Consider the following 27,894-nt stretch of genomic DNA (forward strand, 5'->3'; position numbering starts at 1 on the left):
TATTTGAATATTACAGGGTAAATAAGTAATTTTTGGAAGGCTTAGCATTCATTATATACAACAAAAAATCTTCAATCTATATATCTTCACAGAAGTCAAATATATTTATATTGCCTTTCATCCAACTAATTCAGTAGATGAGGTATCATTCTGAAAATAAGACATCCCCCAGACTGCAAAAGTAAAATTTAAAAGAATCAAAATAAAATAGGTGTTTGCATTAATAGTAGTTTCATTTTTCTTTCTTCTGCTTTTCTGGGTTCTAGATTTTCTGCAATGAAAATGTATTATTTTGTAATGAGACAAAAATAATCAATACTATTTTTAAAGAATGTAATGGGCGAGATCATTTGCAAACATATGACTGAGGACATTTTGAGAACACTCAAGTCCAGTCCATGTTATATGGAGTTAATACCAGAAAGGAAAACACGGGAAGGTGAAAATAACTTAAAAAGCGGAAACCTAATCAGTCTGCCTAAGGAGAAACAAACACTTCTCAGAGGAGAGATTGACAGCACCCACCTTAGGAAAAAAAAGGTGTTGAAGAGCATGAGTTTACAGTGTTTGCTTGGTGCTGTCCTTGGAAGTATGAAGCCCTTGCTGTGTACTGAATTGTCTCCCCCAACTAAACTCATAAGCTGAAGCCATAACCCCCTCAATGTGATGGTGTTTGGACATGGAGAATCTGAGAGGTAATTATATTAGATGAAGTCATGAGGCTAGAGCCTTCATGGTGGGATTAGTGACTTTATTAGAGGAGACAACAGAAGGCTTGCATATTCTCCTCCATTCCCATCCCCTCACAAACCCCCTCCTCCCACCACCCTGTGAGAACCCAACGAGAAGAAGGATTATTAGCACGCTAGGAAGAGAGCTCTCATCAGAGCCTGATCATTGCTGGCAACTCTCACATTTGACTTCCAGCCTCAGAACTGTGAGAAGATAAATATTGGTTGTTTAAGCCACTCAGTCTATGGTATTTTGTTGTAGTAGCCTGAGCAGCTTAGATACACTAAGTAGACTAAAATCTAAACTGTTATGTGGCAGGTAGTTTTCTGATACTGAAAGAGAATCTCCTCACTGATTCAGTTCATAACAATTTACTAAATGCCCACCCTGCTCCATGCCCTGTAAAAACTGCTGAGGATTCAAAGATGACCAAGATAAGGCTCCCACCCCTCAGGGGTTAATTTAATAGGCAACAAACCCATGAACAAACTGAAAAAAGGACTATAAGTACTCTGATAGAAGTATGTATATGAGACACCTTTCTTTCAGTCACCCAGAGATTAGAGCAATAGTTTCTATCTGTGGTGGGGTGGGGTAAGTTTGATTGGCTTGAGTCAACATTCTGTATCAAATTAACTCTGAGTTTACCAACCAAGAAAAGGGCTATGGCTTACATTGTGGTGAAAAAACAAACCTGAGACTTCACAGTGAGTCCTGCAGAGACCAACACTGGACAGAGAAAGTGAAAGTGTTAGTCATTCAGTCCTGTCCAACTCTTTGTGACTGCATGGACTGTAGCCTGCCAGGCCCCTCTATCCATGGGGATTCTCCAGGCAAGAATACTGGAGTGGGTTGCCATTTCCTATTCCAGGGAATCTTCCTGACCCAGGGATGGAACCTGGTCTCCTGCATTGCAGGCAGATTCTTCACTGAGCCACCAGGGAAGCCCACTGGACAGAGAGCCACAGAGATTTGGTTGGTGGCTGCTCACCCAGGAGAGGTAGGCAAAAAGTCACCACATGCTCTGAAAATGGCATAGGCTATTGGCAGTCACTTTCGGGGATTTTCAACTATTTCTACACTCTGAATTTCCATTTCTAATTCTTTCTTGGGGCCTTGAATATTTATAACAACATTCTTATTTACTTATACTAACTGTATTTCGTATTAGTTAAGTATTCAAAGCCTGTTATGTTACATGGAGAAGAGTTACTGGTGAACATGGGAACCCGCACCAACTGTAACACCCTTGGGTCTCCCATGCCTTCTGCTAAGTCCTAATCATCCCCACATCCTAGCAAAGGTCCTACTTTCTCTGGAGGCTGTGCCTAAAGTGCACCTCCCCCCTGATTTATTGGTTACTCCTGCTGTGAGCTCCCTGGCACCCCCGTACTTTCTGCATCATGGCACTTATCACACTGTTTGGCAATCTCTTGTTTAATGGTCTCTATCATCAATCAGACTGTCAGATCCTTAAAGATGGTAACAACATTAGTCTTTCTAATGTGCCTGGGTCACCAAAGGCTTTAGTAAGTATTTGTTGGGTGACTCTAGTTTCAGAGCCTGTGAAGTAGAGGACCAGTGAGCATTAAGTTTATGGTGCTACAACCAAGGCGCACCTGGCCAAAGAAGTTCACCTCTATGAACTTTGGTATAAACTAGTCTGGTCCATGTTGAGAACATAAACACTAAGGGAATACAGTCCCATAGAGGAACCAGAGTCAGGCTGATGTAAAAATGAAAACTCTCTGGCTTCCTATTATGTTAGATTAATAAAAATTAAGCTGGTTTCAAACAGCTTGAAAGTCATAGTGGAAAGGGCTGGAAGAGTAGTCTGATGACAAGGTTATTTCATGACATGTTAGTCTAATAACTAAATGAAGGGTGAATGTACCCTATATTCACCTCTGTCTGAGCACTTATAGCCCTTTTTACAGATTGTTCATATGTTTGTCTCTATTAAATCAGAACCTTAGGTAATCCAATGACATTATCTAAACATGATTATTCTAACAACTAGGCAGGAGCTGACCTAGAGTAGAGGAACTTAACAGTTTAGTTCAGTTGCTCAGTCGTATCTGACTCTTTGTGACCCCATGAGCTGCATCATGCCAGGCCTCCCTGTCAAACACCAACTCCCAGAGCATACCCAAACTCATGTCCATTGACTCGGTGATGACATCCAACCATCTCATCCTCTGTCGTCCCCTTCTCCTCCTGCCCTCAATCTTTCCCAGCATCAGGGTCTTTTCCAATGAGTCAGCACTTTGCATCAGGTGGCCAAAGTATTGGAGTTTCAGCTTCAGCATCAGTCCTTCCAATGAATATTCAGGACTGATTTCCTTTAGAACTGACTGGTTGGATCTCCTTGCAGTCCAAGGGACTCTCAGGAATCTTCTCCAACACCACAGTTCAAAAGCATCAATTCTTCAGTGCTCAGCTTTCTTTATAGTCCAACTCTCACATCCATATATGACTACTGGAAAAACCAGTAGTAGCCTTGACTAGATGGACCTTTGTTGGCAAAGTAATGTCTCTGCTTTTTAATATGCTGTCTAGGTTGGTCATAACTTTCCTTCCAAGGAGTAAGCGTCTCTTAATTTCATGGCTACAGTCACCATCTGCAGTGATTTTGGAGCCCAGAAAAATAAAGTCTGACACTGTTTCCCCATCTATTTGCCATGAAGTGATGGGACCAGATGCCATGATCTTAGTTTTCTGAATGTTGAGCTTTAAGCCAACTTTTTCACTCTCCTCTTTCACTTTCATCAAGAGGCTCTTTAGTTCTCCACTTTCTGCCATAAGGGTGGTGTCATCTGCATATCTGAGGTTATTGATATTTCTCCCAGCAATCTTTATTCCAGCTTGTGCTTCCTCCAATCCAGTGTTTCTCATGATGTACTCTGCATATAAGTTAAATAAGCAGGGTGACAATATACAGCCTTGGTGTACTCCTTTTCCTATTTGGAAGCAGTCCGTTGTTCCATGTCCAGTTCTAACTGTTGCTTCCTGACCTGCATACACGTTTCTCAAGAGGCAAGTCAGGTGGTCTGGTATTCTCATCTCTTTCAGAATTTTCCACAGCTTATTGTGATCCACACAGTCAAAGGCTTTGGCATAGTCAATAAAGCAGAAATAGATGTTTTTCTGGAACTCTCTTGCTTTTTTGACTCTGGTTCCTCTGTTTTCCCTAAAACCAGCTTGAACATAGGGAAGTTCATGGTTCATGTATTGCTGAAGCCTGGCTTGGAGAATTTTGAGCATTACTTTGCTAGCGTGTGAGATGAGTGCAATTGTGCGGTAGTTTGAGCATTAAGTTTGAGGAACTTAACAAGTGATACACAAAAGCAGAAATGGTCAGTTGATTAAGTGGGATAAAATGAGACTTTTGCAGGTAAGACTTTCTTATCTTCTCTACTCAGTTCAGTTCAGTTCAATCGCTCAATCGTGTCTGACTTTTTGTGACCCCATGAATCGCAGCACACCAGGCCTCCCTGTCCATCATCAACTCCCGGAGTTTACTGAAATTCATGTCCATTGAGTTGGTGATGCCATCCAACCATCTCATCCTCTGTCATCCCCTTCTCCTCCTGCCTTCTCTGGTTCAGAGGAACCAGAGCTCGAACCAGAGATCTTCTCTACTGGCATGTCGCAATTCCTGAAATTCCTGCCATGGAAGTCATTCTTTTGGTTAAAGTTACATCTTTAGATAGTCCTTGTTAACCTGCAAGAATATACTACTAGGTGATGGTAACAGCCAACATGATAGTAGTTCTGGCTCTCAAATCCATTTCATCTCCCGGGAATGTGAATGCTTAGTGAGAGATAATACTTTTCAGCTGGGTGGGTGTGATTATCATCAACAGAATGTAAGAGGAGAGGTGTGTCCGCTTCCACATCACTTCCTTAAAAATAAATTGCTTGTCTTGGGCTTCCTTTTTTTTTCTTCTTCCTAAAGACTAGAAAGGGGACTTTTGTCCTAAGCTAGGGCACAGCAGAGTCTCAGGATGGAAGGACATGGGTCTCTGAATAAACCTCATGAACAGAGTAACGCTGTCAACTGGTTTCATAAGAGGAAAATACATTTCTCTATTTAAGTATTTAATTTTTCATTTCTTCATTATAGCAGCTTACCTTACCCTGATTAATACGGCATTCATGAGGCTGACATAGATTTAAAAATTAGCTATCTCTTACCTAGAGAACAGGAAGAGCCTGAAAATGTGGGCCACAAAAAACAAAGGGCTGTTTCAGGGCATTGCTTAGGTAGAAGGAAACTCAGATGAGCCGCTGAAATGGGGGGCTCTGTGAAGCTAACTAGGGGGATAGGATTTAGTCTTTGACACCTGGACAGGTGTAAGAGAAAGAACCAATTAAAATATTTAGTGTACTTTTAAAAATTTTGGTGGGAACAATCAGTTATACTACTTCACAGAAAGACAGGTAAGAGAGGTAGAAATGGAGAAGAGGCAGATTAGGAGGGAAGGTAGAAATGGATGAGGGATTGTGTTATGGTATTTAAAAACAAAAAGAAAAAAGGGCCCAAAACATTCAAGGGATGAGAGGTTAGGTGACCATGAATTATGAAATTGTGATGGTAACACTAAGTCAGAGCAAGCTGTTGGCTAGCAAAACAGGACACTGAAATGAAATTGTGGTAGTACGCTAAAGTATCGATGTGTGCTCAGTCACTTTGGTCCATGCAACCCCTGGAGCATAATTTGCCAGGCTCCTCTGCCCATGGGATTTTCCAGGGAAGAATACTGGAGTAGGTTGCCATGCCCTCCTCCAGGGGATCTTCCCAACCCAGGGATCGAATCTGTGATTCCTACATCTCCTGTGTTGTAGGCAGATTCTTTACCGCTGAGCCACCAGGGAAGCCCAAAGTATACATGTCCCTATACAAACTAAGAGATAATGATGAATAGGTATTTGAAGAAAAAAATTAAGGAAGGGAGCAGGTTGGAGATGTAGAACATTACCACCGTCCCTGTAATAGCTAAAAATGCTATTTTTAAAAAATTGCCACACTCTGGTTCTATTAATTTAGACTTAAACACTAAATATGTCAATATCCATCCGGCTGAAACTAGTCTCTGCTAGTTGACAAAAGCAGGCACTGACAGCAGCCTTCTGAGGGCTGTATTCAGCATCCTCTCTTTTCACCTCTAAACTTGTATAGACGTCTCTCCTTGATCTTCTTTATCTTTATTTTGTTCAGCTTTCTGGAGAAGTCTGGGGCCGAGCAAACCAATAAGTAGACTTCCAACTGGGGCTGTGATGAGGATGGCCAAAAATGCCACTGTCAACACATCCATTCCATATCCTTCTAACTGTTTCTCTCCATGTGATCTTGCTGTGTCCAAAGCCACAGATCCTATTGCAGCCTATGAAAGTTTAAAGGTAAAGTTGGAAGCATTATAAGACAAGCACATAGAAAAAAGGTGAATTATGTTATCATTTGCAAAAACAAATGTCTTATTCTTTTGCTCAACTATGAAAGTTCTCTCAGTCCTCTTTCAAAATGTACTGCAGTTGATTTTAATGATCTGAAAGCTCTCCCTGCCCTTGCCAAGGGAAAGAATGATGATTCATATGTATCTATTTGCATAAGGCAAACTTATAAAAATATCAGGCAGATATATTTCAAAACACCAGGCAAATACAGACTTAGGATATTAATTAACCATAACAAGATTATACTAAACTCCTCCTGAATAAAGATGAAAGTTACTGGTCATCTCATTCTTTCATCTTTAGGAATTTGGAATTAAGAAAGGATAAGATGAAAAAATGCAGTGATATTTATTGGAAGATTGTGAAGTTTTAAATGAAAAAATGTAAGAATATTGCTTGAGAGCCTAAACTAATTGTTAAATATCAAGAAACTTGAAAGTGGTAGGCACCTTTGAAACCTGAAGTTAATCTTATTAGGAATTTGATGAATTTTTTGCCTTAGGAATTGGTGAAATGTTTATTTAGAATTTATCTACTAGGAGGTATTATGAAAAATCTTTTAGAGACAAAAGGCAATATTATCAGTGCACAAGGGAAAAATGTTTATTAATCAACCTGGTTATCCCCTTATTTCACAGAACACAACAATGCTGATCTCCAGGACAACGCAGCAGAAGAGAAAATATCAGTGAGGATGAGACACAGTGGCAGAGACTACTAATTGTCCACGATATCTGAATGCCCCTTTACCCTTCTATAATAGAAGTGGCTGAGTTTTAGCTGGTCACATTGCTGTTCAAATAGAGACTTTTTTTTTTCAGTCTTCTTTGCAAATAGTTGTAGCTATATATCTAAATTTTGGCCACTGAGAGGTGAGCAAAAGCAATAAATGCTTCTTTTATGGACCTTATTATTTTCCCCTGCCATTGGATGGAAATGGTGAAAGCTGGACTCATGGATGAAAGGCACATGCCAAGAACAGCAGTTACCCTGCCAGCTCTGGAATGGTCATTCTTGACCACTGGTTAGAAAGAAATAAAAAGTCTATCTCATTTAGTCCCTGCGTTTGAGGGCTCTTTGCTATGGTATATAACCTTGTGCCAGAACTAATTCGACATTTCATGAATGCTCAGCAAGAACTGCACACATTACAATATACATTTCCCTTTCAGTTCTCTGTTGTATGTGTAAATGTGTATGTGTGTGTATGTTTACGGGGTTTGTATGTTTATTAAGATGTCATTTAAAATATACTTCTTATGGGTCATAGACAAAAATGGTTTAAAGAACACTAATATGGAAAAAATATATAAGAAAGTCTTGTTTCTTGTGCAGTGGCAAAAGAAGAAAAAGGGAAATTCTATACAATAATTGCTTTGAGAACATGCATTATTCAAGACATCCTAGATAATTTCTCCTTATTTTAAAACTTGTTTTCATAGTGGGAAAGTGCCATCCTTCAAATTTTAGCTTTAGAAACAAATCTTTCATACCAAAGCAACTAGAGTGATCATTTTTGATATTTTACCTGCTAAAGTTACCAGAGGCAGTGTGGAGGTGGGAGACACTCTTGAGGGAGAAAATACTCTACGTACTGTATTGTATTAATCTCATAGCATTCTTAGCCACTATGTTTATGTCTCAGACTCCTATGAATGTATGATGGAAAGAAAAACTTCTCTGGAATAATGCCCTAACCCCACAGCCACACAAAATCTGGCATATTGTTCCAGAGCAGCATATACATCTCTCAAAGCTTCCTAAATTAACATCTGACTTTTGTTTCATGAAACAAGAAATTTATACAATTAAATAATCACAAAATAATCAAGGATGAAACAGGTAAGTCTCATTTCTTGTAATTAGTTGGAGAATATACAATACCATCAGGAATATGTTACATTTGCAACAAACGATGATCTATATAGTTCTAATTTAATTAGCAATTGCAGGTATGCTACCAAATACCTGGTGAATCCTACCAAGCACCTATTGGTTACTGCCTTGTTCAACTGAGTGCACAAATTTTGGGTCATATGATTGTTTGTCAGGAGGTTCAGCTGGTTTTAAAATTTTAAATATCAACTAATAATCAAGGAAATAAAGCATTTTCTGAGTTATTTCTCAATAAATCTTTCTCCATTATATATAAAGACTGTAGTCAAGCATAACTGATCATCAATCATATAGTCACATACATTTCAATACTAAGACGGGCTATGCTATTTATTGAAATGAAGGGAGTTAATAACTATCTCTGAGTTATTTAAAGAGCTCTGACTGATAAAATTTCAAACTCTTCCTTCCTGCTATGTACTACTACTTTCTAGTAGTATAGGGATTTATTGGATTTTTAGTTGCACTCTGGTGATCTAAAGAAATTTAAATGAGTTGTCATACTTAATGAATCAATATACCAAGAATAAAACTTTTAAAGAGTAAATTAGTATAAAATCTTATCATAAATCAAACTTCATATACTTATTTTCACCAAATTTGAACAAGCTCTCTTATTAAAAATTTCAAGATATCATATAGAAATAGGAATTAAAATCCATCATTACCTGGACTGTGGCCTTTGGAAGCCATGCAAAAGAAATAAACATCTTTTCCTTAACGTTAAAACCAGCAAAACACACCATCAGATACGTGACCAAAATTCGTATTAATACTGCAATGCCCAGGGTGGCAACACAAAGACCTGTAAGAAATACTCAGTTTTCAGACATAATGAAATACTGAGGGGAAAAAAAAATCCTGAATCTCATGGTTACTGATTCAAAATTCTTTCAACAGAAGCCTAAAAACATTCAAAAAATTAAAAAGACAAAATGGCGAGGCATAATTTATTAAAACATCAATATTAAGGATCAATCAGACCACTTGTTTAAAAGAAGGTATTTCCCCTTGATTTTTTAGTAAAATGCGAAAGATTTATTTGACCTGAAGAGAAACCAGAGTATTCCCCTAAAATAAAAACAGAAATTAGACATATTTAAATTTTTACAAAGGAGATTTGAAGGTTATTTTATGCTTTATAGCAAGAACAACACTTTCTTTCATGTGTTCATTTAAAAAGAATTTATACAATAATAACTATGCATGGCAGGATTTTGACTAGGTACTAGTACACAGATATGCAAATACACAGATTCTGCTTCTATGAACATCAAAGACAGAAACATTAACAACTAATTAATATACTATAAGGGAAATACAGTTTAAACATACTGGTAAGAGGGCATAGGAGAAGAAAACAATATTTTTAACAAAGTGGTTGAGAATTCTTTACAGAGTATGAAGAGGTGATATTTAAAATATTTATGAGCCATTATGGATGCAATGAGCCAATCAGAACAGAGCTGGCTGGGCACTGACCAATCAGAACAGACATCAGCACTCAACATCTGTTTCATCATACTGGTGTGTATACTGACAGCCCATTAGGCCTGGTTGTCATATACAGCTACTTCATTCAATCAGCATTTAGAATTCTTTGCTGGTAAAGTTAAGTTCATCCTGATGTGCAAAATAAGGGATTGTGACTTGGCCACTTCAGGCTACTGGACCTGAGAAAGCAACAGCTAAAGTGACTGCTAACTAACAGGGTAATATTTTAAAAAGTAACATAGGTTGAGTATTTACTCTGTGGCAGGTTCCATAGTCAGCTTTACGTGCACTACTTTACTAAATCCTTACAACCTGTGGGGTAATTAGTCTCATTTTACAGTTGAAAACAATGAAGTCCAAAAAGGAACAGAAAATTGAGAACAATTTTTTCAAGTTGAAAAGGCTTGTAAAAGGGAAAGACACTGCAGGAAGCCCTAATGTAAATCTGCAATAAAGTTGTTTTTTTTTTTAAACAAAAGTTTTGTAGCTTTGTTGGAGGATATTCTCTCAGGTTGGTATATTTTCAAAGGTATTTGTTGCTGAAGTACAAGGTACAAAAGAGATAATACCATTCCCAGGAGGGAACATTGAAGATTTGGGGAGAAGATGATGAGGAAGATTGAGACATATCGAGTTTAAAGTTTTGTGGGGCTTACAAGTGGTGATGTCCAATTAACCACTGGATATACAGATTTAGAGATAAAGATTTTGGAATTATATAGTTTATAATCAAAATCACTGAGTGCAGATGAGCTCGGGAAAGTGATAGAGAGTGAGAAGCATAGGAGCAGCATTTAAGCCATATATACTGTAAAGACTCAAAGGGCACTAGAAAATACAAAGTTTCAAACTTCAATGTGAAAGTGTTTTAAAGAGGTTAATAGCATCAAATGCTGATATGAGACCAAGTAAAATAAAGACTCATAAGTATTCAGTGGATTTAATAACATAACCTTGGTAAGAGCAGAGTTGGCTGTGTGTTAGGGCAGAAGCTAAACTTAAATGCACTGAGGAAGAGAAAGAGAACTGAAACGGAAAAGTGGAATATAGGTACCCTTCTGGAAAAGTTTGAAAAGAGGAAGAGAGAGATAGAATGGTAGGTGAGGAGAGCAGTGAAAGGAGAAAGGATGTATATACATATATATATGTATACATATCCTTTATAAATATATATGTGTGTACTTATTTAAATTTTGATTGTGATAAAATATACTTAACAAAAATCACCATCTTAATCATTTAAAAATTTACAGTTCAGTAAGCATCACATTAAACATTCATGTTTTTGTGCAACAAATATCCAGAATGTTTTCATCTTGTAAAACTGAAACTCTGTACCCATTAGACAACAAATTCCCATCTCCCCATTTCCAAGACCCCTGGCATCATTCTATTCTACATTTCTATGAATTTGACTCATATAAATAAAATCATACAGTATTTGTCTTTTTATGATTGGCTTATTTTATTTAGTGTCATGTCCTCTAGGTTCATCCATGCTATAGCATGAATCAGAATGGGATGATATTATTTCAAGATAAGAGAGATTAAAGTCCATTTAACTTCTGAAGAAGAGGAAACTGTGACAAGGCTACTTGAAGATGTATGAAAAAAAGGGAAGAAATCTACGCATGAGATTCAGAAAGAGGTGGCAGGGAATAGGAGCCTCTGTATGGATAGAAAAACAATGTGATGCAAGGAAAGGAGGAAATAATGAGTATATGTGTGTAAATTAATTTTTAAATAAAGTGCTATGAATTAAGAGAGTTTTAACATGTGTGGGCTTCCCTCGTAGCTCAGTTGGTAAAGAATCTGTCTGCAATGCAGGAGACTCAGGTTCGATTCCTGGGTAGGGAAGATACCCTGGAGAAGGAAATGGCAACCCACTCTAGTATTCTTGCCTGGAGAACACCATGGACAGAGGAGCCTGGCAGGATATAGTCCATGGGGTCACAAGAGTCGGACATGACTGAGCGACTAAACCACCACAGCAAATGTGTGAATGAATAAAAGAATGAATGAACAAACATTTCTATTCTATGGGTACATATTATTACATATTATAGGACTCACTAGTTATCTTTAAGATTCTGGCTCTCGATCAGTGCAAGGTTACATGACCATTTTTACCCTTGGGAAAACAGAGCTGCATTTTATTGATGGTAGTCAGCAGTGTCATTTTTCTTTACAAGGAACAATATTAAAGGTGTAAAATTTACTGTCTTAGATTGACAAACATTATTTTCTAACCAACTACTCTGATAATAGGAATCAGTGAACACATACCTACTAAAGATATTCCAACTGAATATAGATAGAAAGAGTTGATTTTAGCAAAAGTAGTACTTTGAAATTCTTACCTACAGTTTCTGGTCTGAGAGCTGTAATTGATACCTCTGCTCCAATCAGTCCAAAGAGAAGGGGCTGAAAGATGTCCCAGGCAACTGCTATAACTTTTTCAACATCTGTCTAAAAGGAACACGCACACACACGCACACACGGATTTTCATTATATGAATTCAGAAGTTCTAAGAATTTTACTAATTTGAAATTTGAGTCAATTTGACCTGCGACAGCCTTTACCTCTGTATTATCTATAAATGAGTTAGTTCAAAGGGAACAAAAAATTACACAAAGATAGTTCTAACACAATTAAGATATTATGTGAGATGCTTTAGTGTGGGTTTATATGTAAGAGCGAATTATAGAATCTTACAAAGTAATCTTAGGACTTCTGCTTCTGAATACACAATCTGCGTATGTGCATATGTTATGAGTATTATTATATTAATTATATTCTTATTTCATTTAATAGTTTAAAGTTTTGTTAATTTTCATTTAACAATATGATTTAAAGGCCTAATATTAGTGCATATATCTAGATACTCACCTCATAATTGCTGCATAGTAATCTGTGGTATGGAAGTACCATAGTTTATTCAATAATTTCTTTAGTTATAGGTCTTTGTTCCCAATTTTACCTTTATAAAAAAATGTTGTTTATGGTTATCTCAAATTATGTACAAAAGCACAATCCAGGTATAACAAAGTGCTGTGCCAGTTATTAATTTATTGCTATTTGGCTCCTAATCTGCCTTTCCTTGTTTCTCTGCAGAAAATGGAGCTGGGCCCTTTAAATAGTTCTCCTTTGCCAGCTGGTACCATATTAAATATTGTCAGTAGAGATGCTGAAAGTTATTACAAGAGAAGGTGCCCTTCCTGGTTTCTGTGGCTCCTCCTGGCAAGATCTTCCAGTACAAGGCTCCTGCAGCCCAGGTGTCTTCTCCAGTACCAGGCTCCTACAGTGCATGGGGCCAGCAGCTTCCCCCAGGCTACTTCTAGGCTGGTTTCATCGCCACCTCCCATGGGCAATATACCTTTCCATGTACTCTGACAGGTGGATTTCCTCTGAGTTTGGAGAGTAGATTTCTAGTAAATTTTGTAGGCAGGATGCCATGGTGATTTCTCTGTCACCCAGTGACCAAGCCTCTGACAAGGTCTGGATTCTCAGCACTGAGGTTGGGAGTAGTGAGGTGAGAGGGGGAGGCAGAAGGGTATGCTTTATTTCCACCCTGGAAGTTTATAGCAGCTATTCCCCCATGGCTCACCAGGTAGAGTTCCCCTGCAATGCAGGGGACAGGAAACGTGGGTTCAATCCCTGGGTTGGGAAGATCCCTTGGAGAAGGAAAAGGCAACCCACTCCAGTATTCTTGCCTGGGAAATTCCATGGACAATGGAGCCTGGTGGGCTACAGTGCATGGGGTCGCAAAGAGTCATATACAACTGAGTATATAAGAACAGCACACATTCCTATATTTTTTAGGTGTCTCTTTACATCTTACAAGCCAACCCCTTGTTAACTGATCCTCGGGATGGTTAATAATAAACTTCCCTATTCCAGTTACTATGTGATTTCTCTCTCCTTACAAGATCCTGGTTGATATTAGCATAACTTTATACAACTGAATTCAAACATCCTAGGAAAAGACTCACACAATTGACCATGTAAAACTAAAGTGTCTGTGGCAAAGTAAACCATAAAAAAGATAGTGATAAACCAAGAGAAAATAACTGTACTATGTGTAATAGGTAAGGAAAAATACCCAATCTCTAAGAAAAAGATAGAGACCCTAGTAGAAATATGGGCAATATAAATACACAAGTAGTCATACAAGAAACACAAATGGCCTCAAAGCATGACAGTGAAACTCAGTAATCAGAAACACAAGTTGAAAGAATATACCATATTTTGGGGGAGGGCATAACCACATTGGAAAAAAAAAAACAATGCAAAATATTTGTAAGGGTATAAGCACACTCGGACTAATTGGTAGGAGAGCAAACTGACAATGTTTTTTTTGGAAGGCAATTTAGCAGCGCCCATTACAGTACCCAAGAATTTACATTTAACAGACTTTTTTTAATCAACATTACAAATCTGTATTTTTGGTCCACAGTTTTACCCTTAAAATTACACGTTTTTAAGGATTTGCCCTTCCATGTATGTATGGAACTCTGACAGAGGATTACATTGCTTCTCTATTTTCTTCATTATTATTTCTGATATGTTTATTAGGGTGAAGATTCTATTTTATCTTAGCTTATCAATGTTGAAAGACAACATATGTGAGGGAGTCAGTTGATTTATGTATACAGTTCTATTCCTATATCATGAAAAAAAAGTTATGCTTCCATATCATAAGGAATCAGATGATGATTTAGGTTCAAATTCTGCCACCCATTAACTGCAAGTCACTTGCCCTTAGCACCTCATTTTTCTCATCTGTAAAGTAGAGGTTTATATTAAAAGACATCCAAGATCCTTTATCATTTAATGACAATTTCTAGTTCTGCCAAAAAATGTCTAGTTGCCAACAATCCACATATCTTTAAATTTTACTTTTGAATTTAATTCTTAGAGTATATCATAGCTAAAGCTCAGACTTTAGTTGATACTTAGTTGTAAAGAACAAAATTTAACTCTATTAATCTTAGTTTTACTTAGGCTTTTGTTGACAGGACTAAATTGCTTAAGGAAAGTTCTCAAAAATATTTCAATATTTTATATACTCAGAACTCCAATGAGAGCAGAAGTCCTAAAGAGTTTTCCCTATCAAGTTACTTTTATTTCTAAACTGTAGGCAAAGGCCATGCTTTGCTTTTTGATTGTAACACTTTAGAACTAACTGGATATGGGCTTCATCGGATATGGGCTTATATTTTATGAAATTTAAAAAAGGGAGAAGAGTCAATGTAGCTTTTTTGTGTGGCTTTTTCATAATTTCAAAACCAAAATAAATTTATTTATAAAAGAGAATAAAGCCATAGAAATAAGATACCTATAAAAGAAGATGAGCTAGGGAATTCCCTGGTGGTCCAGTGACTGAGACTCTGAACTTTCCTTGCCAAGAGCACTGGTTCAATCCCTGGCTGGGGAACTAAGATCCCACAAGCTGCATAGTGCAGTCAGCCAAAAGGAAAGAAGACTGTGTTGTCCATTAAAAGTTAAGGCCACTTTATAATCTCTATGTACCAATGGTAAGAATCTTCAAAAATATAAATCACTTTCAAAGATGGACAAAAAGGAGAAAGTTAAGAGAAATGAAAGTTTCATCATGGGTTAAATGTCTATTTAACTGGATATTTCTCTTCTTAGAAGAACAATTCAATATTCAGAACATCCAAAATAAAACAGAAAACAAACCCTCATAACTATAAAGGTCATCTAGAAGCACTGAATTTGAAAATAGATGAAAAAAATAGATGACAGAGGCTTAAGAAAGGTGAGTGCGCTTGAATAAAATACAACAGATGGCAAGATGAAAGATTAAATGGAAAACCAAAAGGAAAGTAAGAAATAACATCAGAAACTATAGGCACAAATGAATTTTATAAAATACTTTAGAATTTCAAAGTTTAACTCAACTACATTATTGCTATAGTGCTATTGAGTTTACAAATGCTTCATTTCCATTTCCCCATAAAATAGCCACAATTCTTTAGATGTTGTTATTAGTTTCTTCATATTACAGTTGGGAAAACTGAGTATTAGAGAAGATAGGTGACCTTTGGGGGATTATGCAGCTCAAGAGTCATAGAACCAGGATTGGAATCCAGGTCTCTGTAAATTAAATTTTTATAATGCTGTGCTGCTCTTGAGAGTGCCTGCCACATAACTGATTCAGTGAAGGTTTGTTCTCCTTTCTTTAGGGAAACAGTTTGGTGTATTCAAATGGTGCATTCTCATCCTTGCTCTGCCACTTACTGGCTTTGTGACGTTAGGCACTGTGTCCAGTATTTCTAAGCCTTGGTGTCCTCATCTGTAAAATGGTCTGATATCTACTCTTCAAGGTTATAGTAGAGAATAAATGTATGTAGAGCTTCACTTGGAAAGAAATCTTTAAGAAAAAAAAAAAAAAACTTTGGAGAAAGGTCCTAGTAAGAGATTCATAGATCTGATCACATGAAAGTAGAGCTTTGTGTTAAAAATTGAACAATGTAAAAAGGCACAAAAAGCTAACTTCATATATATAGATGTGTGTATATGTGTATATATATATCTTATAGGTCAATAATCAGTGCATTAAACTTTAGAAGATAATGCATAAAAGACCTAGCAAAGAAAAATTAAAAATACAAGGGGCAAAGTATATGAAAAAATATGCTTTTGAACTATGATGTTGGAGAAGACTCTTGAGAGTCCCTTGGACCACAAGGAGATCAAACTAGTCAATCCTAAAATGGAAATCAATCCTGAATATTAATTGGAAGGACTGATGCTGAAGCTCCAATACTTTGGCACCTGATGCAAAGAGCTGACTCATTAGAAAAGACCATGATACTGGGAAAGGTTGAAGGCAGGAGGAGAAGGGGATGACAGAAGACGAGATGGTTGGATGGTATAACTGACTCAATGGACATGAGTTTAAGCAAGCTCCAGGAGTTGGTGAAGGACAGGGAACTCTGGCATGCTGCAGTCCATGCAGTTGCAAAGAGCTGGACATGACTGAGTGACTGAACAGTAACAATTAATCAAAGAAACATAAAACAAGATACTTTTTACCTGTTAGCATGGCTAAAGGTTAAAAACAATAATCTTCTAAGCCAGTGGCTCACAGAATGTGGGGCTTCCCTAGTAGCTCAGTTGGTAAAGAATCTGCCTGCAATGCAGGAGACCTCAGTTTGATTCCTGGGTTGAGAAGATCTGATGGAGAAGGGACAGGCTACCCATTCCAGTATTCTTGGGCTTCCCTTGTGGCTCAACTGGTAAAGAATCCACCTGCAATGCGGGAGACCTGGGTTTGATCCCTGGGTTGGGAAGATCCCCTGGAGAAGGGATTACCTGGAGAAGGGAAAGGCTACCCACTCCAGTATTCTGGCCTGGAGAATTCCATGGACTATAAAGTGCAAAGAGTCAGACACGACTGAGTGAAATGTGGTCACATTCACAAAATGTGGTCCCAGATTAGCACCATCAGTATCGCCTGGAGACTTATTAGAAGTCATATTGTAAAGCCTCACTGTAACTAAGTCAGAGATTTGGGGGCAGGGCCCAGAAATCTAATCCAGGAAGACTTCCAGGTGATTCTGATGCATGCTTAAGTTTGTGAAACTATTCTAAGCTGATGAGGGTGTAATGATAAAGGTGTCTCACATATTACCGGTGGAAGATTAAATGCATACTCTTTTTACCATACTCGGGAAAGCTTTCTGGTAATGTGTGTCAAAAACCTCAACTCGTTCATATTATTTGACCCCCAAATTTCACTGTTAGGAATCTTCCCTAAGGAAATAATCAGAAATAGAATTCTAGCATAATTAAAAATAGCAGAGATGGGAAATAACCTAAATATTTAATTGTAAGGAAATGGTTTCAGAAAAAGTATGGGGCATCTATATGTGTGTGAATGAGTGAGTATGTGCACTGTGGTTTGTGTGTGTGTGTGTATAAAGGCATATACATAGGAGAGTAAACAGAGGTATATATGAAAAAGAAGGTACCTAGTTCTTTCACTGGGTTGTGGGTTAACGTTGACTTTATGTAATCAACCAGGCTGCAGGCGTTCAGGCAAAGTTATGACACATGCACTCAAACAGATGCTCTGTTTTGGTTTATAACAATCTTTTCTATATAACTCACATTGTATTTTGGAAAATAGTGTAACTGACACTCAGCAAAATCTGCCTTTCCCTCTTGGTCTTCTGTGCCCATAGCTAGTGGTCACTTAGAGTAGGGATTGGTGTCCCCCTTGATTTCCCAGCTGCTAAAACTACTGCTCTATTCCAAATGATGTGGCTCTTTGTTTTTCAAAATCCTATCACTTATGAAGTGAGAGATTTAATTTTAAATCACAAAGTTTAGAAGTATGTTTTTAATATATTTGATATGTGTCTCAATTTGACTCAAATAGGTGTCAAAATATAAAAATGTGCCCTGTGCAATGATGCTGCAGTTGTACAATCAGGGTAGTACAAGTTGCTCTGGAGTCAAACCTGAGCTTAAATACCAGTGCCACTTTTAAATTTTGTGACCTTTACAATGTCTATAAAATTGAAATGATAATACTTTTTCAAAGTTTCTTTTGTGAAACTAAGTGAGGATATTCAGTGCCTAGTATAATGCCTTACAGAGTGACAATAACAGTCATTAGTTCTTTTCCCTCTTTTTACCAATGACAGTTTAATATAACAAGTTGGTTGTAACTTCTGAAAAATTTTGAAGAGGTGACAATAGAACGCATTTTCCTGTAAAATTCAATGTGAAGAAACTTCCTATAAGCATATTTGAAAATCTTCCTATTGAATAAATGAAAGGAAATAAGCTAAAATATTTCAGTAGGTCACAGCACTGTTGGCTTTAGGTAGAGAAATTGTAAATGATTTTTTTCTTTCCTTTGCTTTCTGACTTTAATGTGTTATTTTCCAAAATGAACACTTTCACACTCTGAAATAAAATTAATATTATTTTATATATAAACATTATAATAAAATTAAATTATATATTTAAAATATTAAATTTTAATATAAAAATAAGTTTATAATTTAGCATGAAATAGTAGTTTCATACTCAGAAATAAAATTATTCTCTTTACTAATTTCTTTTTTTAACGTGGAATAAAGGTTACCATTAAGAAGTTAAGGTGATGTTTGACAGAAAACAACAAAATTCTGTAAAGCAACTATGCTTCAATTAAAAAACAAATAAATTAAAAATTAAAAAAAGAAATTAAGGGACAGAGTCCAGTCTCCATCATTATTTGGCTGCAACTCACAAGCCAACTCCAAGTAAGAATGACCCAGCTGAACTTGTGGTGTTGGAGAAGACTCTTAAGAGTCCCTTGGACTGCAAGGAGATCCAACCAGTCCATCCTAAAGGAAATCAGTCCTGAATATTCATTGGAAGGACTGATGCTGAAGCTGAAACTCCAATACTTTGGCCACCTGATGCAAAGAGCTGACTCATTGGAAAAGACCCTGATGGTGGGGAAGATTGAAGGTGGGAGGAGAAGGGGACGACAGAGGATGAGATGGCTGGATGGCATCACCGACTCGATGGACGTGAGTTTGAGCAAGCTCCGAGAGTTGGTGATGGACAGGGAAGCCTGGCGTACTGCAGTCCATGGAGTCGCAAAGAGTCAGACACAATTGAGGGACTGAACTGAACTGAACTGACATATATCTAATTTCTTCATTAAACTGTATAGCAAGCATATGATCCCGTCAAGGTTAAATCTACAAAAATGTATCTTAAAATAAACAAATGGCAATCATCTAATTTCCATAATACATATTAATAAAATGAATAACTGTATACTTATGGCTGGAGTTTATGGTGGCTCAGATGGTAAAGCATCTGCCTGCAGTGCAGGAGACCTAGGTTAGATCCCTGGGTCGGGCAGATCCCCTGGAGAAGGGGATAGCACTCCAGTATTCTTGCCTGGAGAATCTCATGGACAGAGGAACCTGGCAGCTACAATCCATGGGGTCGCAGAGTCAGACATGACTGAGCGACTAACACTTTCACTTTCATACTCGGCTGATTCTCACTGTTGTACAGCAGAAACTAACATAACATTGTAAAGCAATTATCCTCCAATTTGTAAAAAAAAGTTCCATCAAAGGACTAAAAAAAGAAAACAAATAATCTTAATGATCTTGAAAATGGGAAGAAAACCAAAGTAATCTTTTTTTTTAACCTTTTGCCTGTGCTGCACAGCATGTGGGATCTAGTGTCCTGACCAGGGATTGAACAGTCACCCCCTGCATTGGCAGTGTGGAATCTTAACCAGTGGACCACCAGGGAAGTCCCCAAAACCATGTTACAGAAAACAGGCATAAGCTTTTGATTAGGTTCACTCATAAAGAAATACAATTGGATCAGCAATGAGGTACATTTCTCACCCATTAGATTAGCACAGTATCTGATGACTGAAAACATCAGAGAAGTAGATTCTCTCATATGCTATTGATGAGAATGTACATTGGTAGTCTTTTATTTTTTTCTATTTTTTATTTTTGGTAGTCTTTTAAAGGGGCAAATTGATATTATCAAAGTATCAATGTGCAGTCTTTCAAAGAGAAATTCTATTTCTAGAAACCTATCCTAAAAACTCAATAATATGCTATAATTTGTTAAATTTCTTCTCATTGAATATTTAAGATGTTAGGATGTTACATCATAGTTTAATTGGAAGCATTCTTTTTCTTTCTTGATAGCATGCAAAATAATAAGACTGGATAGTGTCCCAGCCTTTATGAAATATAGTATATGCAAGGGCATTTTATTGAAGCATTTTTTTTGCCTTAGAAAATTAGAAATGATCTAATGTCTGTTAGAGGGAGAGCAAATAAATAGAGTTTAGCACAACTATCCCCTAGAGAAGGAAATGGCAACTCACCCCAGTATTTTTGCCTGGGAAATCCCATGGACAGAGGAGCTTGGAGGGCTAGAGTCCATGGGGTTGCAACGAGTTGGACACGACTTAGCAACTAACACTACTACTAGCACAACTATATAATGGAATACTCTGTAGCACTTACATAGGATAAGGAAGGCAGCATGGAAATAGGACCAAGATATGTTTTAAGAAAGCATACGTATTTTAAGTAAAGACATTAAGTTACAGTTTTGTATGTAAAGAGAAAAGTATGTGCATGTGTGAACTCAGGTACACATTTACAAATGCATAGAAACTAGCTTTTATGACTAAGCAACTCATTAATTTGATGGTAAGAACATATCTGGAAAGAAAAAATTGATCAGAAAGTAATTGTGAGCAGAAGAGCTTAAGATGAATTCACCTTTGTGCTGGCCCATCCTCTGCCCGCAAGGAAAGCTGTGACCAGCGTGCACAGTCCTCCTGACCCAGGGAAACCAAAATACGTGCTGCTGAACACAGCCAGCACAGACAGCCCCAAGACCAAGAACGCTCTCTTGCACACAAGCTTGTCCTAGAGGAGGAAAAAGGGTGGTTAGCTCAATTATTTCATGCAACTGATTTCTAATGATTGATTTTTCCATATTCAGGACTTAGTAGAAAATAAATATGTCTGTGTCTGAGCACATAAATGTGTGATGTAACATTTACTTTCTTTTCCTTAGTAAAAGTAGAGTTAGCACATGTATACATGTAGGCTCCTCTCCCAGGAATACCAGCTATCCTTCTCTGCAGTTATCAAAGCAGAACTTCTCAGGGCTAAATGCAACAGCAGAAAAAAGCACATGGGCTTTGGGGACAGAGAGTCCCAGGTTAAAATTTTAGCTTTGGCACCACTGGTATGTGCGGCTGGCCACATTACTTAAACTCTCCAAGATTTTCTTCCTCTTTCCCAAAAGCAGTTACATCACAGGGATTCCGTGAAGCTAAAGATATGATGCCATCTTTATGATTTTTAGGCTCTCTGTTCACTCTTTAATTTTATGCTCTCTTGGTTTTTACTTCTAAATCTTTGAATACCAAGAAGCTTAAGAGACTGTAAAGTGAGGGTAGTTTTTTTGTTGTTGATTTTTCAAGTCTTAGAAATGTGTACCTCTTTCGTTTCACTTTTCCCTGTTCGGCCTTTTAAACTTCTTGATCCCTTTAGGAGGGAGGCAGTCTTCTAGAAGTACTCGGCTTGGAGGCACCACTCTGGCGGTGGGTCACCTGGTTGATTCCCAGCTCCACTGCTTTCTAGCTGTGTGACCTTGCTTAAGTCCCTCATCTTTAAGCCTCAATTTCCTCATCAGTAAAATGGTCATATTAATAGTACTCGTTTCATGAGTTATTGTATGGAGTGCCCTAGATCAGCACTTTACAACAGAACCTTCAGTGACGATGGAAATTTCTGTATCTGCATTGTCTGCAGTAGTGTTCTTTTTTTTTTTTTAACTTTATTACTGGAGTATAATTGCTTTACAATGTTGTGTTAGTTTCTGCTGTACAACAAAGTGAATCAGCTGTATGTATACATATATCCCCACCCTGTTCTATATCTGTGGTGGTCATGTATAGCTAGTGGCTGCTCTATTGAATAAGTGGCACTTTATTGTACATACCACATCACTTTATACACAGTAAGTAAACCATTATTTTCACTTTATTTTATTATTTAATTAGAAAAATCCTATAATTTCCCTTTATTCATTCATAAGATCTTTTATAGACAGTTTCAAATGGAGTTTTTTGGAGGACAGTAAAAATTCAAACCAATATATGTTCTAGTAATGATAGTTTTAATGTTCTTACTTAAAGTTCTAGTTTAGGCAAGTTTCTAATTCTATTCAAAATGCTCTGAAATCTCAAAATAATGCCAGTTCTTGTGGAGAAAAAAGACTTTTAATCTTTATCTATTCCAAGAGACTTAGGAGAGTAAAGGAAACAAAATCTTTGCTACTATTAAGAAATCATGGTATACAGTAAGGAACTTTGATATCTTTGGTCAGAAATATTGGACTATATTATGATGAGATGTTAGGTCAATTTGATAGTATTAGAATCTAAGGTATTTTGATATTAAAAAAGAGGCCCCCAAAGCCATTTCATATCTTGATTTAGCTAAGTATCATGAATAATAATAAAAATAAAAATTCAATAATAAAATTAAAATAAATACAAAGATATGTATCATAGTATTTTAGAATTGATGTTATTTGTTTTGCAAGTAGAATTTGAAGCATACAGAATATAAGTTGGAGAAAAAAATTCCAGGACTGTCTTACAAACCTTACACATCTAACCCTCTTCATAAGCCTCATGGACAGCACTGATATCATGATGCTGCTGCTGCTGCTGCTAAGTCGCTTCAGTCGTGTCCGACTCTGTGCAACCCCAGAGACGGCAGCTCACCAGGCTCCGCCGTCCCTAGGATTCTCCAGGCAAGAATACTGGAGTGGGTTGCCATTTCCTTCTCCAGTGCATGAAAGGGAAAAGTGAAAGTGAAGTCGCTCAGTCGTGTCCGACTCTTAGCGACCCCATGGACTGTAGCCTACCAGGCTCCTCCGTCCATGGGATTTTCCAGGCAAGAGTACTGGAGTAGGGTGCCATTGCCTTCTCCGGATATCACGATGAGCAGAGTTAAAATAGTGGACCATTTTCTAAATCACATACTTCACATCAGCTTTCAGGAGAGTGTTCTAATGACATTTTACAGCACAACGTGCTCACAGATTATTTCGTACCTGGTCACTGCTTGGAAAATATTGAATAAAAAATCCAAGAACCAACCCAGTCACCACACCAATGATCACCTCCAAAACGCCTTTGAGAACATTAAAAACTGTGGAGCCTTAAAAACACATAAAAAGAAAAACTTCAGTCAGAATTCTAAATCCATAAACACACAGAGTTTAATCATTAGCATAAAGCATATAATTACATACAAGGAAAAATTTACAGATATTTCCTGCTGTCCACACTCTTCAAGTGTCTAATTAAATGGGCCTATATTAAGGAAAGTATGCATATTACTGAAGATAAATTTTAAAACAGGCATAAGCTATGAGTTGTGCACCTTTGTCTATGCTTACTTCAGTGTAAATTTACTTAATTTACTATTTACTAAGAAAATATGAAAGATAAAATTCATGAATCAGGGCTAATTTGTTCTATTGTATTATATGCATAGGCTGTGAGTAGACAGATCTAGTATTTAAACTTCCATTTAAGAGCTTGATATTTTAATAATAAATGAACATTGATTTTAGTAGCTCTAATATGTATAGAATATACATATCTATATCATATGTATAGAATATAGTAACTTATAAAAATTATTAGTTGTGTCTGACTCTTTGCGACCCCATAGACTGTAGGCTGCCAGGCTCCTCTATCCGTGGGATTTTCCAGGCAAAAATGCTGGAGTGGGTTGCCATTTCCTTCTCCGGGAGATCTTCCCTGGCCTAGGGATCTAACTGGGGTTTCCTACATTGCAGGCAGACTCTACCATCTGAGCCACCAGGGAAGGCCCCATGATAACGTAAGAATCTGGCAATTAAAGTAAAACAACTTTTCTTACTACAATGAGTGTAGGGGAATTACCCCTTCTCAAATATTATTTCTAAGAGTAAATCTGAAAATAAATTATTTTTGAAATTGCTTTTGGAAGAGCCTTTGTTGCTTAGGCACTTTGAAATAACATAATATAGAGGTAAGTAAACTATATTTCCCCCCATAGCAAACAGGGTTTGCTGCTAAGTCACTTCAGTCATGTCTGACTCTGTGCGATCCCATGGACGGCAGCCCACCAGGCTCCGCCGTCCCTAGGATTCTCCAGGCAAGAATACTGGAGTGGGTTGCCATTTCCTTCTCCAGTGCATGAAAGGGGAAAGTGAAAGTAAAGTCGCTCAGTCGTGTCCGACTCTTAGCGACCCCATAGACTGTAGCCTACCAGGCTCGTCCGTCCATGGGATTTTCCAGGCAAGAGTACTGGAGTAGGGTGCCATTGCCTTCTCTGAAACAGGGTTTAGGAAACTTTAAGAAAATCTTTGCTAGCACATCGTGCAGAAAATTATACTAAAACTTGAGAAGGAAATGGCAACCTACTCCAGTATTCTTGCCTAGAGAATCCTGTGGACAGAGGAGCCTGGTGGGCTGCTGTCCATAGGGTTGCATAGAGTCGGACACAACTGAAGCGACTTAGCATGCATGCATGTGTTGGAGAAGGAAATGGCAACCCACTCCAGTATTTCTGCCTGGAGAATCCCAGGGACGGAGGAGCCTGGTGGGTTGCCGTCTATGGGGTCGCACAGAGTCGGACACGACTGAAGCGACTTAGCAGCAGCAGCAGCTCAACATATAAAGCCCTTCTCACATACTGTCCTAAGGAAATGTGTACCAACTAGTTATGTAGTTTCTTGTTATTGCAGTTTCAGGTACAGAATATGCCACCCCAAAATATGCCACTTTGGCATAAGGATTATTTTGAGCTGAAGGCAACTGGGAAGAAACAAATACAAAATAAGTTCTCTGCCTTCTCTCTATCTGCTTTTAAAAGCAGGACATGAATGTGTAAAGCTGTCCCTCTCGCCTCTCTATCAGGAAGGACAGAAGTTAACCACCAAGGCAATTGGGAACCCTAATCAGCCCAGGGACAGCACCAGAGAAATCTACATAACAAACCGCTAAATCAGACCTTATCTAACCATAGTTTGCTCATGTATTTGCCTTTTCACAATTTGTTGCCTCTAAAAGCTCAAAGTCCTTTTCCTTTATCTTGCATTTCTCTACAAAATTATTGCTGTTTGCTAAGATGCTATAGAAACCCCAATTCTAACCATCCCAACTTACTCAGCACCATCTATTCCTGTGTGTAAGCATGATGCACAAGCTAATAAACTGCATTTCTCTTGTTAATCTGTCTTTGGTCAGTCTGATTTACTGGGTCCCAGTCAATGAACCCAAGATCAGTAGAGGGGAAACATCTTTTCCTCCTCAACAGTTTCAACCATCTCTTATAAAAAAAAAAGAGAGAGAGAGAGAGAGAGAATTCCTTGGTGGTACAGTAGTTAAAACTCTGTACTTTCTTTGCTGAGGGCCTGCGTTCAATACCTGGTCCAGGAACTAAGATCCCATAAGCTGCATGGTGCAGCCAAAGACAAAACGAAACAAAACAAAAAACTTAACCTCTGTAGTGATTTTTGTTTAGCTAGGACAGCTCTCTATTAGGTAATGGTGTGACTGTCAAAAGCATCTAGCTGGGATAGTAGCCCAAATCTTGAGCTAACATGATAAATAATTTACTATGTACTTTCAATTTACTATAAATGTGTAGAAAGGAGCCAATTAGTTTCAGTCTCTGATATAGTGTGTGCATGCATGCTAAGTCACTTCAGTCATGTCTGACTCTTTGTGACCCTATGGACTGTAGCCTGCCAGGCTCCTCTGTCTATGGGATTCTTCAAGCAAGAGTACTGGAATGGGTTGCCATGCCCTCCTCCAGGCTCTGATAAAGTAAGGTTGTTTAAAAAAAGACTTCTTATGTTCTGCCTCTGGTAATTCTGACTTAGCAAATCTGACAAGGCTTGGGATCCACATTTTAAAGAGACTGCAGGTAGTTTCCATTCAAAAGGCCTAAGGACCACATTTAGTGCAGCAGGGCAGAGGGAACACAGCATTGCTGTGGGAAGGTTCTTCAGGCTATCCACAGCCCCCTGCCCCCTCCTCATTGCTCTCTCTGCCCTGCTCTTTCCCATCCCCTGTGATTCTAATGCAAACTCTAAAGCCATGGTTTCCATTCCCAGAGGTTCTGATTTAATTGGCCTAAAGGTGATACCTAACCTGAGTATTTTAAAAAACTCCCCAGGTAATACTAGTGTGCAGCTAAGGCTGACAACCATTATTTTAAGGGTGTATATATCAGGAAAACAATGAGAACATACTTCTGGATGGGTACAGCAGAATTAAAAGTGACAAAGTATAGATCTGACTTAATAGGTAAGTGGGAATCCTTGTTATATATATATATATATTATTTTTTTTTTGGCTGCACCACACAGCATGTGGGATTTTAGTTCCCCAACTAGAGATTGAACCCATACCTCTTGCATTGGAAGGGTGGAGTCTTAACCACTGGACCACCAGGGAAGTTCCCCCTCACTGATTCTTGAACGGGAAGCTAACCTTACGAAAGCCATGTTTTGACAAGATCAATTTTCCCATGACATACGGCAGGGAGTGTATATATTTGACAACTTTGGGGCAACAGGAAGAGATGAAGTTCCAGGTAATTGGCAGAAATCATATGTAACCAAACGAAAAATAAAAGGGACAATAACTACAGCAGGGTGGAGAGCCTGAAAATCCATGACCCTCTAAGAAGGTGTGTTCCTATGAGATAATCTGAAGATAATTACAATTAAGCACAACTACATTTTGCCAATAGTATGAAACCACAAATCATATCTCCCAATCTTGGACATGGATTAAAAAATGAACTTAAATTTATGCTGCACCAAAGGAGAGTGAGAGTGTTAAATAATACTGGGAGAGAAAAAAATGCCTTCTTCTTTTATTATTACTTAAAACATAATGTGTCCATATCAAACACTGAATAAGTATTAAAAAAATACACATTAAAATCATTTGCTGCTATTACCCATAAAATGTAAAAACTGTTCCTATTTTAGAAGAGTGCAGTTTCTTCCACTTGGCTTGTTCTCTGTCATTGTGCTCATTGAAAATCTCCTCATCCCTTGTGTGAGGTCTCCAAGACCGAACTTTCCCAGAGGCTCCATGCAAAAGCTGTTCTAATCCTTCTTTAAACTCTGAAAATTTGAATCTCCCCTTACTGAACTTACCAGATTGCTTGAGCAGTTTCTGTCTAGATGGTGAAGAGAGTAAAGACAGGAAGCTACTTGTCCTGTCTTAGGTATGGAACTAACTCTTGGGAGGTGACTTTTTCTATTTTAAGTTGCCTTTATCATGCAACTATGCCATGCTTGTAACATCATAACCTATGTCTTTAGAGCACGAGAGAACAGCATGTTGTGAACGGATCAGTGTACCTGTGGAGAAGGCCATGCCCAGGCAGGTGTTGAAGCCAGTGATGGCCAGAATGTCATCGAAGCTGCCAGCAGCCATGAGTAAGGTGGGGATGCCTTTCTCGACACCATAACCTCCTTCCTGCAAAAGGAGCATTGAAGGCACCACGACAGCTGGAGACACAGCACCTAAAACAAAACTAAGCAGGCAGTGCTTTAGGCTTTTATGACAGTATCTTACTACTATTGCTGTTGTTATTAAAATTATAGTGACCACTACTCTTTTAAAGATTATACTTTAGAAAACTACTTTCAGACGGTAGCAAAGAACCAAACCAGAAACACACGCACACATACAA

General features: G+C 37.9%; 1 protein-coding gene across 4 annotated transcripts in view; it reads right to left on the minus strand.

Moving 5' to 3' along the window:
- Window positions 1-737: 737 nt before the first annotated feature.
- Window positions 738-27,894, minus strand: part of SLC9B2 (solute carrier family 9 member B2) — a 59,952-nt gene continuing 32,795 nt past the window's right edge. Inside the window, exons 8-14 of one of the 4 annotated variants that reach the window (XM_081483635.1) lie at window positions 27,560-27,735; window positions 23,237-23,343; window positions 20,881-21,030; window positions 11,940-12,048; window positions 8,754-8,890; window positions 5,899-6,119; window positions 738-4,399 (exon numbers count right to left, since the gene is read on the minus strand). In XM_081483635.1, the coding sequence (XP_081339761.1) occupies window positions 5,901-6,119; window positions 8,754-8,890; window positions 11,940-12,048; window positions 20,881-21,030; window positions 23,237-23,343; window positions 27,560-27,735 (898 nt within the window). In that variant the 3' untranslated portion in view covers window positions 738-4,399; window positions 5,899-5,900. Of the gene's footprint in view, window positions 4,400-4,569; window positions 6,120-8,753; window positions 9,157-11,939; window positions 12,049-20,880; window positions 21,031-23,236; window positions 23,344-27,559; window positions 27,736-27,894 lie in introns of those variants that run through there. The other 3 variants (XM_081483645.1, XM_081483654.1, XM_081483660.1) reach the window with 3 other exon arrangements.

Source organism: Giraffa tippelskirchi, chromosome 1 (genome assembly GCF_054371585.1).
Source record: "Giraffa tippelskirchi isolate mGirTip1 chromosome 1, T2T-mGirTip1v1.2.pri, whole genome shotgun sequence".
Classification (NCBI taxonomy): domain Eukaryota; kingdom Metazoa; phylum Chordata; class Mammalia; order Artiodactyla; family Giraffidae; genus Giraffa; species Giraffa tippelskirchi.